We start from the raw sequence: 19,219 nt of genomic DNA on the forward strand, positions 1-19,219 counted from the left end.
GAGTTCTTTGTATATTTTGGAGATTAGACCTCTGTCTGATGTGGGGTTAGTGAAGATCTTTTCCCATTCTGTAGGCTGTCGTTTTGTTTTGCTGATCGCGTCCTTTGCTTTACAGAAGCTTCTCAGTTTCAGGAGGTCCCATTTATTAATTGTTTCTCTCAGTGTCTGTGCTGCTGGGGTTATATTTAGGAATTGGTCTTCTGTGCCAATGCGTTCAAGTGTTTTCCCCATTTTCTTTTCTATGAGGTTAAGTGTGGCTAGCTTTATGTTGAGGTCTTTGATCCATTTGGACTCACCAAGATGGCATAGATAATGTAGTATTTCCCCTGAATTTGTCAAATACAAATGGACTAGACATTGTTGATGTATTTATTGCCTTATATTTTATATATATATATTGTACTTATTGTGCATAGTTTTTCTTATATTAGTTAGAGCCTTTTTATTTTAGACAAAAAAGGGGAAATACATTAGTATATTATTTGTGTTTTAATAAATAAACCTTGCCTAAAGATCAGAGGGCAAAGCATCCACCATAGTCAGCCATACAAGTCAGGGAGTGGTAGCACACACCTTTAATCTCAGGACTCAGGAGACAAAGGCAGGTGGATCTCTGTGAGTTTAAGGCCACCGTGGGCTACAAAAGATCTACCCAGAAACAGATCCAGGTGATGGTGGTTCTCATCTTTAATCTCAGTGTATGAGAGGCACACACTTTTAATCCCAGCACTAGGGAGGTGAAGATAGGAGTCATATGGCTGGGGAGAGAGAGAAATATAAAGGGGAAGAGACAGGAACTCACTGGAGTTTGAGGATTTTGGAAAACAGGAGCTTGCCCTTTTGGTCTGAAGATTGCGTAAAGGTAAAAGGTCTCTCTAGTTATTGACTGTTTTGCTTTTCTGATCTTCAGGTTGAACCACAGTATATGGCTCTGCGTTTTTATTATTCATCCTACACTAAAAGAATCTCCATGTTTTTCTCCAATTTAGAGAAATGTGCTCTCTTACTAGTATTAAGCTGTATTTTTCAACTGCTAATCTTAATCTCTTTTTCCTTGTATATTTATAATACTTTCTATAATCAGTATGTAGAAAGAAAAAATATTCTAGTTAATGTTTTGTATAAGCTTATCTTGTTAGAAGACAAAGTGGAATTCTTTAATCTTAAACTGTATATTTCCTCACTTATAAAACAAATAATTTTATATTTTTATATAAATTTTGTTATATGTATGCACTTAAGGTATGTACATGTGCGTTCCTGCATGTGGAGGTTAAAGGACAACTTGCAGGATTAGGTTCTCTCCTTCCTTCATACATGTCCAGAGAGCAAACTCATCAGACTTGGCAGGAAGGTCCTTTTCCCAGCAGGCCAACTCACTGGCCTGAAAATAATAGTATCTTTATCATAGGGTTGTGAGGATTAAATGACTGGCATATAAGGACTATTTCAAATTTTACCTAAAATATGTTTATAATACTTAAAAATGGAAGTCATATCTTTCTAATTTCACTGTATTATGAATGCTGTTTACATTTTACATTATATTTTCTTTATTTTTTGTCTCCAAAAAAAATGGCTGTAAAATATCAACACTGAGTTGAAATTTGCCACATAGTGAACATTTTTGAAAACATGAAACCAGAATGCTTCTGTGAAATAGCTTTGTGCCTTTTTGTCTTCCTAATTAAAGGAATAAAATAACAAGTTATAGGTGATATGCAAGTGGTTTACAGAGGTTGTTATATTTTGACTTGGCAGCATACCTAAGATATAGATAATATTATCCTCATTTTCAGTTGAGGAAGTAAAGACTCAAGAAAGTTAGGACACTTGTCCCAGTTCTTGTTAGGAGAGTCAGAGCTAAGATTTATTGATGTTGCTGTGGTTCTGGAGTCTCCATGTGTACATACTTTCTCATCCTTTCTTCCAGTGCCTCCAGATTATTAGAAATCCCTCAAGGTTACTAGATGGTTTATGCTTCAAAATAATCATAAAATTAACAAAATAAGCTGGGTATTGTAGTGCATTCCTATAATCCAAGCTCTTGGGAGGCTGAGATGGAAGAATAACAAGTTCAAAAACATTCTGGGGTATGTAGTGAATTTTAGGTAACATAAAATTCCTCTCCCAAAACAAAATCAAACACTTCGATAACTATTTGTGTTCATATAGCAGGAAAGGTTTTACAGAGTTAATATAAACTTGGAACATTTGTTACAGTATATGTATAGAAGGCATACTGCATTGTAGGTACTAAAGGATTAGAGTGCAAAACAGGTTCTTTCCTTTGTATAGTTTAACTCACCACAAGATTTTAGACATGAAAAGATATCATTTAACTAGGAAGAAAATATCACATCAGTCAGACATTGTTTTTCTCATTTTGAATTTCTTCTAAATTAGAAATTCTTCTAAAATAGAAATGTACAGCCAGCCAACCTGATTATCTTAAACAGTTCAAAAAATAGCTAACAATATTGATTACAAGTAATTATAAACAAATTAAGACATTGGTTTTTTAAATGACTAATAGTGACTAAAGATGAGAGGGTTCTGGGTTTCATTAAAGGAAAGCATTGGTGCAAGGTGAAAGTTTGAATGTTAAACTTGGGAAGCCCATTGTGACTCTACCACTTGAGGTTATGGTGCACTTGGTTGAATCATTTAATATCCTGTGTTTTAATTTTCTGACCTGAAGAAATAGGAATGCTAAGATTATACTCTACAGTGCCATACAGGATTTGTATAAATAGTAATTATGGGAGTTTTGTGTGTTTTTTATTTGATTTACATTAAAATGAAAAAGCCAATTCAATTCATACTTTGAAAATGTGGTTTAACCTCTGGAAAATGTAATTCTTGAGTAACATTTATAAAATTTACATAAGAAGGTATCTAAAGTATGACTGAAGAATGCACATCCTGGTACAGTATAGTAAACAATTTTTTGTTATTATTTCAGAGCAAAGATGGGAAAACCCCACTACACATGACTGCTCTCCATGGTAGATTCTCCAGATCACAAACCATTATCCAGAGTGGTAAAAAGTATTTCTGTTTGTTTCTTTTATTTCTTCAATGTAGTTTTTTGGTTTTTATTTTTAATCTACATAGTGAATGGCACTGTGGAATTGCCATAGCAGTGTATATACTGTTAAAATTTTGTTTTAATCTCTTAAAAATCAGTAGAGGCTAAAATACCATGAATATATATCATTCATAGTTACTGCTGTTCTTCTGAATTATTAATTTTATTTCTTCTCTTTTGAGTAGATAGGAAGGGAGAAGTCTCCCTGGGTAGTTTTGGCGACCTTGAATTCATAATCCTCTTACCACATAACACCACCTTGCCCAGTTATGAATTCTATTTCTATAGCAATTAAGGTCAACCTTTTTCTTTTTCATTATTGCTAATTGGAAAACCGCCTTTTTATGTATATTTTTAATATGTGCTTTGTTTTATTTTTTCATTTTTTCCTGTCTGAATGCTTTGAAATGAGCTCCTTTTAAGGTTTTAGTTTCATCTCTGCACTTTATTCTCTTATGTTTGAATTATTTCTAGGTAAATTAAACTTTTTAGTATTTTTTTATGGCTATTAATGTAAATCTGTTTCTTAGACCATGTTCTAAAGGAGTGTTTGTTAATAGTTCTTAATATATAATTTTTATTAAAGGTTTTATTGATCTCTATAAGATTTTGTTTCTTTTTATTTTATGTACATGAATATTTGCCTGGTTGTCTGTCTCTGCACCACATGTATGTGATGCACATGGTGACCAGAAGAAGGGGTCAGGTTCTCTGGGACTCTCATTACAGACAGTTGTAAACTTTGATATTGGTGCTGGGAAGTGAACCCAGCTCTTTGGGAAGAATATCCTACACTCTTAACCAATTAGCCATTTCTCCAGCCGCTTGTTGGCATTTAAAATAAAAAAAAAGTTCTATTGGGTGGTGGTGATGTACACTTTTAATCCCAGCACTCAGGAAGAAGAGACAGGCAGATTTCTGTGAGTTTGAGGCCAGCCCAGACTACAGATTAAGTTCCAGGATGGACTCCGAAGCTACACAGAGAAGCCCTGTCTCGAAAAAAACAAAACAGAAAAACAACAACACAATCTTTTATGTGTATATATTGGTTAATGTGTTTGAGAAAGAGAGTGAAAGAAAGGCATACAGATGCTATAGTGGACATGTAGGGATCAGAGGACAGCTACAGATGTTAATCCTTCCCTTCTACCTTGTTTAAGATAGAATTTTATGATGTTAGCTGCAGACTGCTGTCTCTTGCATGGGCTTCCCTTCCGGGGATTCTTTTATTCCTACCTCCTAACTCATCATTTGGGCGTTTGACTTACAGATGGGTGCTACCATACCCAACTTTACATGAATTCTGTTACTCATGTTTAATAGCAGGCATTTGGCCCACTGAGCCATCTCAAGAACCCCTTTGTTTTTTGTTCCTAGAGTTCTGCAAGGGGAAATAACAATAACGATGATCATGATTTGTAGAGTACTGTGTATGAGCAGTCGACTTTATGAAACATGGGATAGCTCTTAAGTACTGCTCTAAAGCAGTATGTTTACATAGTGGTCTTTAGACTCATTGCACCCTAGAACTCTTTCTACTAGTTTAAAATATGTTTAAGTCCTATTCTCAGTTTACAAAACTGTTTTAAATTTGCAGTTGATAACCCCAAGTAAATATGCTTTAAATGAAATTAATTAGAATTGCTATATCCATTAGTTTATACTTAAGCATCATTTTATTACGTTGCATTTTACAGTGTTGACCAATCTCTATATAATCTAGTGTCTGACACTATGTCCTTTATCATAGGAGCTGTAATTGACTGTGAAGATAAGAATGGAAACACCCCTTTGCATATAGCAGCCCGGTATGGCCACGAGCTGCTAATCAACACTCTTATTACAAGTGGTGCTGACACTGCAAAGTAAGCAGTACTTACAGAGCTGGTAATTGCTGTCTGGGGAAGCACAGAAGCAAGTGTGCAGAGTTTTGTAGAGATTTCAAGTGGGAGTGTGCATTTTGTCTTCAACAATGTAGTCACTGGCTTCTTTGTTTGCTTTCTTCTTACCTTTTATCCTGACACTGGTATATCTTATATGTTTTATATATAATTTTGAGTAGCCAGTGTGGCATATTTTTATATTTCTGTTCATTTTTTCTCCAGCATAAATAATACATGGTTTTGATAAGAAACTTAACTTTATGATCCTTTTACTTTTCAGTCTAGAAGTTATAAAAAGTGTACACACCAAATGCTTTTCTTGGACCATCTATAGACAGTGATTTCAGACTGTGCTGTGCAGAGCCCAGGGAGTCCCTAGTTGGTGATACAAGGGGGTCCCTGTCCCCCAGCCCCATCCTATTTAAGTTGCCCTGTACATTTTTATAATATACATGATTTTATATACTATGAAAGTCAAAACCATAATTATATTGGTATTTCTAATTTTTATGTCACTTATATGTATTAATGAACAAATTGTAAACTTTTTATGTATTATAGATGATATGCTGTGTACATTTTTTTCAATTTAAAATATACGTGTTTGCTGATATATAGACTTTAGGTTTTTCAGATCTGTTTATACAACTTGGGTTTACTTTACGGGATTTAATTTTATTGTATAAGGATACATACAATCTTCTCCTTACTTGCAATCAAATTGCTTTCAAATTTTTACTATTATAAAATGACTGAGATGAACATTCTTGAGCCCAGCACCTTGCAGAAATGATTTTAAATTGTGAAGTGAGATGGGGAAGAAGTTTTGCTTCATGAGCAAATACCTGGAAATATTTTGGTTGGGGAGAAAAGTATCAATAACATAACCCAAAGGTGCTGCTAAGCATTTGACATTAGAATATAGACCTCAAAAGTACACCATGAGTCTTGGTGATTGATGCTGTTACACACCTTTAATCCCAGCACTTGAGGGAGACAGGGGCAGGCAGATCTCTGTGAGTTCGAGGACAGTCAGGCCTAAACAGAGAAACCCTGTCTTGCAAAACCAAAAAATAAAATAGTCTATTATGGTATTATGGTGCTAGTACTAATATAGCTGGGTAGTTAGTTTTACCCCTTTTCAATGACTGACCAGACTTTCTCCAAAGTATTAAGAGATTTCTTTTCACCTAATTTTTACTTAAGTAAATTTTTTTATAATAAATATATTTATATTATTGTATTTTCATGTGTTTAATGAAGTTTCTGTCCTATTAATTTAAGGCGTGGTATACATGGAATGTTCCCACTCCATTTGGCAGCCTTAAGTGGTTTTTCAGACTGCTGCAGAAAACTTCTTTCTTCAGGTAAGTGGAACCTTCTCAGACCAGTTTGTTTGTGTGTGCTTGCTCACACGTTCTCTCTCACCCTTCACAGTTATCAGCTCTGAGAAATGCTTTATTCTTATAGTTGATTCTTTTTGTTAGTTGGAGACATGGGGTGTGAAGTCTATAGAGCAGCTTCTATCTAGTGATGGTAGTCTCTTAACTTGCCCTATTTAACTTGTTCTAGAAGCAGTATACCTTAATTGGCATGTTTCATTGGTTTGGGTCTTCATTTTGAGTGTTAAAAGTCATAATCTTATAGGCTCATGAAATTATTTATTTATTGTTAATACTTAGTTTAAAATGCTATAACGGTAGTCGGCATGGATTTTTTTTTTTTTCGGATTACTGCAAACTATGATTGTTATTAAGTGCAATAAATACTGTTTAGGATTTGTTTTTAAATTACTTTCTATTTCTCAGAATATAAGAAAGTTAAATATTAACACTCATGTTTACTGAAATAAATTAATGAGATTTCAGTGAAAATATTATAGAGTGAGACAGATACTCTTCTGAGGTTTGGGGGCTCTGCTTGTTGGGATGTATGTACAATACATTTTTATTTGAGTAACTTCATTATTGTGGTTGTTTTATTTAAGTCTGGATCAACATGTATTCATATGAAACTGTCCATTTCACTTTCGTAAAAAGGAACATTAAAATCTCTTCTCAGTATTAATAATAGCCACATGGAACAAAGTACATGCCTTTTTATTTTGGAAGGGAGGGAGATGATGAGTGGAGAGTGTGTAAAGCCCAGGCTGACCTTGAATTTGCAATTCTCCTGTTTCTGCTTCCCAAGTGTTCAGATGACAGGTGTGTACCATCATGTCTGATTAAAATGCTTTATTGAGATATTTGTGTATAATACACTCCTAAATTCACTTATTTAATGTATACAGTTCTATATTTATAATATGTTCATGTGGGTATATAACCATAAATTTCATCCATTGTGGAATATCTTTAATTCCTATAATAGAAATTCCATCAGCATAATATGGTATATTAGTTATTACTCATACAATTTCTATAGAATTACCCAACAAAATCTTTAATGACTAGCATTTTGCGTTTCATAATCTTAAGGGTTCTGTTTGTGTCTGTTATTTCTTTTTCTTGCTTACTATTATCCCCATTGCTCCCTATAGCCTTTTAGAGATTATAGTGGTTTGCTTGCTTGCTTGTAACAGGTTTTATACCATGTTGCCAAGGCTAGTCAAGACTCAGAGTAGTGATCCTCCTGCCTTAGTCTTCTGTGTGACTGGGACTATGAGACTGAAGGTGTGAGCCATCATTCCTGGCATATATAGCCTTTCAGACAAGCAATATAGCGCTTGTAAAATTACCAAACTTTTAGTGGAAATTTTTTGTAATATTGTACATTACTAGTCTTTTTCTTTATATATTTTTATACTTGTTAAGAATATATGCTAAATAAATGAGTGAATGAATATATGTTTGCTTAAGATTGAAAAGAACAATGATATATTTTTTGATAATACTATCTTAATGCAAAGTAATACATCTGTGATATTATATGAGAGAAGATATGTATTCATTCTTACAGGATTTGACATAGATACCCCAGATGATTTTGGCAGGACCTGTCTACATGCAGCTGCAGCTGGAGGGTATGTTAATAGTATTTTTATTTCTTTTATGAAGTCAGTATTAGGTTATACACTTAGCATCCCAAGAGCATCTGGGTTCATTCCAGAAATCTCGAGAGACAGATACCAGTCATGAAGGCTATCTATCTCTTTGTTCCTCTTTATTAGTTCTGAGTCCCCCCATAATAGAAACTGAAACATACCTGGAGTTTAACAAAAGACAGTCCAGGGCAGCAAAAGTTACCCCCTCCCCCCGCCATCGCCTGTTGGCCTTATTTCAACTAAGTCATGAGTGTTAAGTCAGAAAGAACAAACCTACAAAAGAAAGAGAAAATAATCCCTATATAAGTAAAGATGTTCATGAAATGATGAGAACATTCAAAATATTAAAAGTGTTGTTTAGTGTTCTAAATAATACTGTGTACTCCACTGTAAATGGTACTTTAAAAATTGTATCCTCAGAGAAAAAATGTTGATGATATAGTTATGTCTTGGCTCAGAAGGAATGTGATTAGAATATTTTAGACTAAATTTTATTTATATTATTTTAGTTTAGGGTGTATGTGTGTGTGTCCCCCTATTTTTGAGACAGAATCTTGCTGTATAGCCAAGTCTCCAACCTCAGCCTCTGAAGTGTCGGAATTATAGGCACACAACACCCTCCTTGTTTGGATTAAGTTTTAAGAAACACTGTAGGGAAAGCTAGTCAATTAGTTCCATTGAATGACCAGAGGTCTTGGTCTCTGAAAACATTCTGTTATCTTACTGCTTCTGATAAGTTAGATTTGTGTTAAGCCATTTAATACCACAAAGGACATTTTGTGGGCATTTTATTTCTAATGATAATTTCTTAATATTTCCCTGTTATTTCAAAGAACAAGTGTGCTGAACCAAGAATGCCACCATGCAAGTCTAAGTTATAAAGATGAATTGAGAGCATACGTGACTCACTCCCTTGTTCTTCTAAGGTCACCAGAGGACATTTCAGTTAAAACCTAATCTGTGTGTAACTTGTCTACGGACGTTAACCGGCATGGTTTCCATTGTAATATACAAAGTTGTTCAGGTTTATAAAAATTAAGTTATAATAATAAATTATGTAAGCAGGTCCTACAATTTTAACTAAGGTTCACCTAAATAAACAATGAAAATATAGGAGAGTGGGGGAGATTAATTTACTATTATGTGCTTTAAGGGTATAAGGAATTTTTGTTGTTTGTTTTTAGTACATTTTAATTATTTTTAAACTCCTTGAATTTAAGACATTTAAATATAAGTGTTGGTTTCCTACAAATCTCTTAGAGTTGTTTAGAAAGTGATCTTCCTTTTCTACAGAAATATAGTTCACTTATTTCCTTTGTGCCAGTATATGCACATAACTTTTTAAAGTGCTAAATATAATAAATTTTAATGTTTTATTCTTCATAAAATGTAATTATCATTCAGTTATGCTTATTTAAGCCTACCATTTTTATTATAAAATCACTGATAATTATACTTTCAAACTTTTTTTTTCCCTGATTAGAAATTTGGAGTGCCTAAACCTTCTGTTGAATACTGGTGCAGACTTCAACAAAAAGGATAAATTTGGGAGGTAATCAGTTATATGACTCATTTAAAGCCAGGTTAAATTTGCTTACTTAATGGCTTCCTGGGCCTTTAACTGACCTCTAAGATTTACATTGATGTGTCACACAGCATCTTTGGAGTTGTAGGTATGATTACTAGACTCTGAAGCAGACCTGGGGTTGTGACTTATCTTTCCAAGTACACAGGATTGCATTTGATCCATAGCACTACCAAAAGGAAAAGAAAAAGAGCACATGTGTACACCAGCTAGCTAAGTCAGTGGGTTCTAAGTGTTTGTTCTCAGCCCCAGCTTTTTTTGTTTGTCTGTCTGTGTAGCCTTGGAGTCTATCCTGGAACTAGATTTTATAGACCAGGCTGGCCTTGAACTCACAGAGATCCTCCTGTCTCTGCTCCAGTGCTGAGTGCTGGGATTAAAGGCTTAAAGCTATTTGCCACCACTGCCCGGCAGCTCCAGTCTTTTAATTGGGTTCCCCTTACAGTCCTAGCCTCTGTCGTCGTCCCCCACCCACCCACCTTTTAAAGAATTTTTTTATTTTATGTGTGTAGGTGTTTTACCTGATTGTGTGTTCATGGAAGCCAAAAGAGGAAACATCAAATCCCCTGGTGCCAGAGTTAGAGATCATTATGAACACTGAACCAAGGTCCTCTGGGAATGTAGCCATTGCTCTTAACTGCTGAGCTGTCTCTCTAGCTCCCTACCCTTCTTGATAGTAATTGTCCTCTTCCTATAATTTTGGCATAGAAACTTAAAACTACATGGTACCAGAGTGCCTTTACAAAATTCATAGTACCTAGAATTTTTCCAAGTCATCTTTTGTGAAAGTTTCTACTTCCTATACCTACTTACCACTACTAAAAGGAAAAAATAGGTTACAAATATGTGTGTGATTTTTCTCTTATACACATCCATACAACCCACTGAATACAGTCTGCAGGAAAACAGCTATAAAAGGACAAAGTCTCATTTCTAGCTTTGTTGTTACCAGCATTTGTAGTAGTAGCAGTTGAAGCTTTTATTATCTACTCCTATGTGTAGCAGGATTAGACACACAAAGTACATTAAAACCATTCAGGAAAGAATTAAATGCAGTTTGAATTTGTTTGAAAGATGTTGGTGGTAGCATAAGCAATATGTGTCAGCAGGTAAAAACTACAAAAGACTTGTGACAGGAAGGAGATGTGTAGGTTTGTATTAGTTTCTTGTAAGAGTGCCAATGCAGAAGAAAAAGGAAGAATTGTGTATGGTAGGAAGTAAATAAATAGAAGAAAACTAAGTGCTGTTTGACCCCTTAATATTTGGAAGAATAAATGCACTAATAGAAAGAACAAATGGCCCGCAGAATTAAGTTTAAAGCTATTTTTTTATTTGTAGTAATTTTTAAATTCCATACAACAAATAGTAAAGAGAATTTTTGAAGCATATCATATTCTAATATGAGGTTGAAAACTGTATTTCCAGTATTAACGCCATTTTAAAAATCTCTGTAATAGCTGGGAATCATAGCACTTGCTTTTGAGTCCAGCATTGGGAAATAGATCTGTATGAATTTAGGCCAGTCAGGGCTACATAGTGAGACCCTGTCTCAAACTAATAAATCGAAAATAGTGTAATATCCAATAAAGCAAAGTAATATTTTGGTATCATTTCTTTATAAATGTATTAGAGGGAAAGAATACACTGTGAAGAACTCTGAAATGAAGTTACCATAATTTTTTTCTGTTAATGAAATCATAAAATCATCTTAGATCTATCATCTTGAAATAGTTATTTTATGTTTAATAGAATTCTGTGTGATTTTAGTAATCAGAGAGAAATTAGTTATGATTATTCATAACTTTAGAGATTGAAACAACACATTAGCTTCTCTGAATAGGAAGTTAGTCTGTAAGCCTGCACCTAGCTTATGCTTGAGAACTCTGGTGTTACTGCTGAGGCCTATGTGGAGTTGATGATGACCACTCTTGTTTGTGTCTGTGTTTTTCTTCTTCACTTTTTCTACTCAAGACATGGACTCTGGGGCATTTTTATTAGTGTAAGGCAAACTTTATTAAAATGAAAGATTTCAGGTTTCTAAGCAGAATGTAGAGGTTGTAATTGACTTGGGATGTGTGTAACTAAATGTGTAGAACAAAGGCCAGCTGTGCTTATGTTTACAAATGTGTGTTCTTGGCTTCTGTATTTCCTGTGTTACTTGATCACAAAAGATCTCCACTGCACTATGCTGCTGCCAACTGCAATTACCAGTGCCTGTTTGCTCTTGTGGGATCAGGAGCAAGTGTGAATGACCTTGATGAAAGAGGCTGCACACCCCTGCACTATGCAGCCACGTCAGACACAGATGGCAAGTAAGTATCATGTGGAAGGAGAAGAAGATTGTTATTTCTATGAATTGGCATCTTCATATGGGGACCGTTTTACTGCAAATGTTTGTTGCCTATTTATATTTTTATTGCCATTCCCTGAGTCCACAGTTTGAAAAATGAAGACATTTCATAATTACTATTAAATCCTAGCTGTTGCTTTCTCCCAAGCATCTGGCCTTTAGTTGAAAAATCTGGTAGAGGATGGTCTTATTCTTCCTGCAAAGCAGTGTTTGTTTTTTGTTTTTCATTACAAGGTTTCTCTGTGTAGCCCTGACTGTCGTGGAACTCACTCTGTAGACCAGGCTGATCTTAAACTCAGAGACTTGCTTGCCTCTGCCTCCTGAGTGCTGAGACTGACATATAGTGGGTACATTTTGCTTGACTGTTGTTAGATAGCAGACCGAGTAAATGTTGATCAAGAGTGGTGGGTGAGAAGAAAAGGATAAGTGATATATAAACTGGCAAAAGAAATCCCGTTACCAGATCCATTTGTAGTGCCTCAGTATAAAATTTTTCTTCTTAGACTGAAATCCAGTGAAGACAGCAAACTATATCTTCAGTGTTTCTAGTATCCCTCGTGTGTCAGAGTCAGTGAAGATTGAAAATGTTAGGAGGAACAGTTATTCCTAGGGAGCAATGCTAGAAACATAGTTCTGGGAAGTTACAGTCAACACAGAAGCTTTTGTTTTTCACTTTTTAAATCCTTTTCAAAATGTGTATAATTCAGGCTGGGGAGATGACTTAGTAAATAAAGCACTTTGACCTCATTAGGTTGAGGACCTCAGAACCTATGTAAATCCAGATTAGTAGTAGACAGCTGAAATTCTAACACTTGTACCTTGCTGTGGGATTCAGATAATCCCTGAAAGTTCCCTAGCCAACTAGACTGAGATACATAGCCTCAAACCACAAGAAACCTGTCTAATGGTAGAAATTAGGGCTGACACCCAGGGTTGTCTTCTGACTTCCACATACCTCCTATGACACACATAACCATACCCAAATGTGTGTGTGCATGTTTTATTATTTATTATTATTGTGAATGTATATTATAATGTATGTACACATGCTACAGTACACACATTTAAGTCAAGATAATTTTCAGGAGTCCACTTTCCTTCTACTTGGGGATCCAACAGTTGAACTCACATTACCAGGCAATTCTTACTTGAAAAGATGCTGTTTCTAACATTGATAGTATTTTGTGAGAGTAATTACTGAGAGGCCTAAGTGGTTTTAGCCTGCTCAACATTAAGGGAATAAGAGTTAGAAGCTGGGGAGATGGGTTTGTAGGTAAGAACAGTTTGCTGTGCAAGCATGAGAGCCTGGGTTCCCCTATTGCCCATATGAAAAGTTAGACATGGCTACACACACCTGTAACCAGGTCTGGGGGTAGAAGGCAGAGACAGGAGGATCACTAGAGCTTGCTAGCCACTAGCCTAGCTGAAAAGTAGCAAGCTCCAGATTCAGTGAGAAATCCTGTTTCAGGAATAAGGCAGAAAAGTAGTAAAATGCCCTCGTCTGGTCTGTACATATGCATAAATTGAAAAAAATAAGGTTAGCATCACAGTGTGCATACCTACACATAGACACACATTACGTTTTTAAAACTACAAAGCTAAAATACCTGGCTATCTTATGAATGTATAATGGCCTTTATATGAATGAGTAAATAACACCTGCACACACGTGCAGATACCTTAATATGATACAATCTCATGAGGTTGTGGGGTTGGCAGTCAGTACTCAAAGACACTTTGGGACCAAGTTTTAGCAAGTCCAGTTTTAGTCTTAATAGAACACTATTTGAATTAGCAGAGCATGCTCTTATATACTGCTACTAGATAGTAGTTTGCAAATTTGTTATGTATGGCTTAACAGCTTACAAAACATTACACCAGCTGTAGATTGGATAATATCAGGTTGGTAAAGCTTTTGTGAGTTTTATATTGTTAGAAGCCTTGTATCATGAAGATTTAATGAAACATAAAAGCAGTATATTATAGTTACATAAAATTTTTATGCATTAATTTAGCCTGTACTTTGGAAACAAAATTAAGTTTTTAGGTTTAGAGAGTTAGACCAAGTTAAGAAAATGATAGTAAAGACAATTAACAGACTTACCGCCTGATGTGTAGTTGTATCTGACATATATAATAGCCCTGTTGTATGAAACCAGTGGTCATTTATACTTCTTCCCAAATAGTTATGTAAACGAGCCCTTTCATGTTAAAAGCCTGACCAAAAAAAAAAACCAAGCAGTTATATCTTGGACATAATACTTACATTATGTGACCATGCATATAAAAATTTAATGACAAGAAGAGAACAATTTGTTAAGAGAGGTTTCTGTCCTGCCTGGTCCCTCAGCCTTTCAGTCCCAAAGAAACACACAGAAGTCTATATTAATTATAAACTGGTTGTCCTATTAGCTCAGGCTTCTTATTAACTCTTGTAACTTATATTAGCCTATAATTCTTATCTATTAGCCATGTGGCTTGGTGCCTTTTATAAGCAACGCATTCTCATCTTGTTTTCTCTGTGCCTGGATCACGACTGCAGACTGACCATTTCCTCTTCCCAGAATTCTCCTGTTCCCATTGCCCCATCTCTACTTCCTGCTTGGCCACCCCACATATACTTCCTACCTGGCTTCTGGCCAATCAGCATTTTATTAAAATACAAGTAACAAATCTTTACAGGGTACAAGACCATTGTCCCACAGCAACAATTACCATCATTTGTTTAAAATGTAGGTGGAAAGGTCAGGCATGGTAGGAGGCAAAGGCAGGAAGATCTCTTAAGTTCGAGATCTATATAGAAAGTTCTAGGACAGCCAGATCTACATAGAGAAACCTCGTCCCAAATGTATAAACAAAATGTAGGTGGATAACTATATAAAAAATATATTCAGTACTGAAAGTATATATAAAAAGCGAATATGAAGCTCCAGCTTTCATTCCAAATGGTTCTTACTGTATAATATAGGCAGACTTTTTTGTTCTACCAGCCACTCCCAAACAACCACATAGAGACTTATAAGCCTGACATTTATAATTAATAACTCAAAGCTAGCTCTTTGTTTTATTTGTTTGTTTGTTTATTATTTTTTTCCAGACAGTGTTTATCTATGTAGCTTTGATGCCTGCCCTGAAACTAGCTCTTATAGACCATGCTGGCCTAGAACTCACAGAAGTCTGCCTGCCTTTGCCCCCCAAGTGCTGGGATTAAAGGCATGTCCCGCCACCACCCAGTTAGCTAGCTCTTATAACTTAAATTAGCCCATTTATATTAATGTCTGTGCTGTCTTGAGGCTCGTTAATCTAATGTATATACTTCCCACCCTGTTCACTCTGTGTCTTATGGCGTCTCTTCGAGACTCCCCTCCTCCTCCTTCTTCACACCATTCTCTTCGTCTGATTCTCTCACCTAGTCCGTCGGCTTCTTTATTAAACCAGTCACAGTTATATATGCTCACGCAGTATAATGGAATATTCTACAGTATAGAAAAGTTTATTGAGTTTTATAGTCTTTCTTTAAGCCTTGTTAATTTTGGCATGTGATTTTGTGGGTTTGTGGTATTTTTTATAATATATTTAAATGTAAAATTTGGAATTTTCATTTTTGCTGTTATTATATATAGGTGCCTGGAATACTTACTAAGAAATGATGCAAATCCTGGAATCCGGGACAAACAAGGATACAATGCAGTTCATTACTCAGCTGCTTATGGTCACCGTCTGTGTCTTCAACTGGTAAGATTTATAAATTCTCATGACAGAACTAGTGTGAGTTTTTTAGTTTAGTAATATAACTAAAATGAGACTAAGTAGTCCAGCAAACATTTAGTTTTGTTCTTTAACATTTTCATACTCCATTTCCCTCTTAAATTCATAGTTGCTTCAGTAAGATACCTCTCATTCTCTAATTTCCTTTTGAAAAAGGAAAAACAGCAGGGCAGTGGTGGCGGACACTTTTAATCCCAGCACTTGGGAGGCAGAGGGATCTCTGTGAGTTTGAGGCCAGCCTGGTCTATAATAACTAGTTCTAGGATAGCAACCGCTGTTAAACAGAGAAAACCTGTCTCGAAAAACCAAACCAAACAACAACAAAAAGGAAAAACAAGCCACTGAATCCAGTGTGGTAGCACATACCTATAATCCTAATCCTTAAAAAATTAAGGCAGAAATATTGTAAATTTGGGCCTGGTGAGATACTGTCTAAATGATTTCATCTCTTGAGGGGAGTCAGGCACAGGGGTACATCTCTGCAGTCCTACTTGGGAGGCTGGGGAAGGACACTGACTTGAATCCAGGACAACATAGAAATTTCCTCAAAAAAAAGCAGATTAATTTTTGAAGAAGACTATGAAAATGTTGTTTCTTGAGATGGTCGCATATCGCAAGACTGGCCTCAAACTAGCTGTGTAACTGAGGATGACCTTGAACTTCTGAGCCTCCACATTCTGAATCCTGAGCTTGAACCATCCCACCTAGTTTATGTGGTCTGGGGATTTCATTCATGTGAGCACACTACCAGCTGAGCTATATGCCAGCCTTCAAATCTTCGTATCGCTCAACTTCTAGGTCTATTGCATTTATTTCTACCCCTTTAAATAAATATTTCTCTCCCCTTTTTAGTTTTATTGATTTCTATTGAGCTCTACATTTTTCTCTGCTCCCCTCTCGGCCTCTCCCCTCCCCTTCAACCCTATCCCAAGGTTCCCATGCTCCCAATTTACTCAGGAGATCTTGTCCTTTTCTACTTTCCTTGTAGATTAGATCTATGTATGTCTCTCTTAGTGTCCTCATTGTTGTCTAGGTTCTCTGGGATTGTGGTTTGTAGGCTGGTTTTCTTTATGTTTAAAAACCACCTATGAATGAGTACATGTGATGATTGTCTTTCTGGGTCTGGGTTACCTCATTCAAAATGTTTTCTGGCTCTATCCATTTTCCTGCAAAATTCAAGGTGTAATTCTTTTTTTCTGCTGTGTAGTAGTACTCCATTGTGTACTACATTTTCCTTATCCATTCTTCAATCGAGGGGCATTTAGGTTGTTTCCAGGTTCTGGCTATGACAAACAATGCTGCTATGAACATAGTTGAGCACATGTCTTTATGGCACGATTGGGTATCCTTTGGCTATAAACTCAAAAGTGGTATTACTGGGTCTTGAGGAAAGTTGTTTCCTAATTTTCTGAGAAATCGCTACACTGACATCCAAAGTGGCTGTAACCGTGGCTTACTTGAAAAAAATAAATCCCCTGAGGGAGTTACATTTCCCTCATGTGTTTAGAGAACTATGCAAAGTCCTTTTGTTTCCCAGTTCTTCTTAATAAAGGACAATCTGCTTTTGCAAAGGAAGTTTGAATTTCAACCATAGTCTTGTCCTAGAATATACACGATTCAAAACCCTTCTTTGCCAAACTGGAAAGGAAGAAATGAGTTAAAATATACTGCAGTGCATATACTTCTTGTTTAGGTCAAAGCTGCCTTTATAGACATGTATAAGCATTGCTTCCCTTCAGTAGGAAATAAAACTCAAGGAAGGCATCTAAGAAGATCAACGTATTTCATATAGCCATTATTGTGCAACTGTAAAAATAACCCATAATTTCATAGGTTACTATGCATCTTTAGAATTAAATTATAGGCTTTGTTTGGTGACTTGTTGTCTGTGTAAAAGACTTCTTTTTGAAGGCAAAGAAATCATGGGTTTAAAACAGAAACTAACAAAGCCCTATATCAATAAAAATGTTAAACATCTTAATATATATGAGTAACTTCATAAAATGTCATTTCTTTTATTTCAGATTGCAAGTGAAACTCCTTTGGATGTTGTAAGTATTAATTGATTTCCCCCCTCAAAAAAAAAACATTTAAAATAGTGTATTTCTTTATTCTCATTAAAACTAAAGTTAGACATATTTTCACATCATACCCCTGATACCAAAGACAATGACAAGAATGTATATTCAAGAAAGGAAGGTATTTACCTGGTGGAAGAATGTTTCTCCAAACACCTGGTTGATAAAGCTCAGAGTCTGTGATTCTTACTATGCTTTTGTGATTATGCTGTTTTGTGAATTTGCTGAGTTATTGACATACTCTAAAATGGAGTGAGGGATAGGAGGGATAACTACTACTGATATATTTAAAAGTATCATTTCTATCATTTTTAAATGGCCTCTCCTTTTTTCAGTTAATGGAAACCTCGGGAACAGATATGTTGAGTGATTCAGATAATAGAGCGACAATAAGTCCTTTACATTTGGCTGTAAGTACTGCCTTCATAGCTAAGTTTAATGGTTGCTTCACTATGGATCTCTGGTATATAGTTGTGTTGATTGGTGTAGTCATTATCATGGAATTAAGAATTAAAGAACTTTTTTAATCCAGAAACTTGTTTAGTACATTCTTGGTTATCTGCTTCTTACTTTCCTCTTAAGTCTTAGTCCTTGGTTTCCTCAAGCCCTGCTTTTCAGTGAGAAAATCTGACTTTGACGTAAATTGCTACCATAGTAGGACTGTAATTTGTTGAACAGATTATATAAACCACACAATTCTGTAAATTTCAGCAACTGTTGGCTTGCTCATGGCCATGGATGCTGGCTAACTGTAAGGTCAGTGCTGTTTCACTTGTTCATCGCTACAGGATTTGGGTGTATGCGCTATCATCTCCCATCCATTTTCAGATTCCTCCGAGTGTCAGTCACCACGACAGAGAGGTTAGGAAATATTAAGTAAAACCCGTCTTAGCTTTTCTATACTGAAAGAATTTATTCTCAAGCCCATTTCTGTAGAGGACTTTGATCACCAAGAGACCAGGACCCATCACTAACTGTTTATGTGACCTCTGGTCTTAAGAATAGTGCTTCATTTAACAGGACCACTAAAAGTTCAGCAATCTATTTCTTTGTACATGTTCTGTAACTTTTTATCTTAATAAATACAGTATCTCTCGTTTGAATTTTTTGGCGTGTCTTATTTTATTTAATATATGTTCCCCAAAGTTCATCCCTGTGCAGTTCCTTTACTTTTGAGCTTACTTATGTTCATATTGCAGTTTATATTCAATCAGCTTATCAATGGACACTTAGTGTTGCTTCATCTCTTGAATATGTAAGTGCTGGTGTGTTAGGTTTTTAAGCTGAAATAGACAGTTTTGCAATTTAATGATTAAATTCAATGAAATGTGATTATATTACAATTTTAACATTTTATATCTAATCCTAAGAGACTTTTAGAAATTAGTTAGTTTTTTAAATTATTATTTTTAAACTCAGGTTTT

General features: G+C 35.4%; 1 protein-coding gene across 3 annotated transcripts in view; it reads left to right on the plus strand.

Annotated features, from left to right (window-relative positions):
- Ankrd28 (ankyrin repeat domain 28) overlaps positions 1–19,219 on the plus strand; it is a 141,146-nt gene that overhangs the window by 106,816 nt on the left and 15,111 nt on the right. For all 3 annotated transcript variants that reach the window (XM_050138015.1, XM_050138016.1, XM_050138014.1), the window contains exons 9-17: positions 2,966–3,044; positions 4,842–4,956; positions 6,259–6,341; positions 7,933–7,996; positions 9,501–9,569; positions 11,771–11,911; positions 15,573–15,684; positions 17,742–17,768; positions 18,131–18,205. In XM_050138015.1, coding sequence (XP_049993972.1) covers positions 2,966–3,044; positions 4,842–4,956; positions 6,259–6,341; positions 7,933–7,996; positions 9,501–9,569; positions 11,771–11,911; positions 15,573–15,684; positions 17,742–17,768; positions 18,131–18,205 — 765 coding nt within the window. The remainder of the gene's footprint in view (positions 1–2,965; positions 3,045–4,841; positions 4,957–6,258; positions 6,342–7,932; positions 7,997–9,500; positions 9,570–11,770; positions 11,912–15,572; positions 15,685–17,741; positions 17,769–18,130; positions 18,206–19,219) is intronic.

This window comes from Alexandromys fortis, unplaced genomic scaffold (genome assembly GCF_014885135.2).
Source record: "Alexandromys fortis isolate MF-2015 unplaced genomic scaffold, M_Fortis_MF-2015_v1.1 scaffold_14, whole genome shotgun sequence".
Classification (NCBI taxonomy): Eukaryota; Metazoa; Chordata; class Mammalia; order Rodentia; family Cricetidae; genus Alexandromys; species Alexandromys fortis.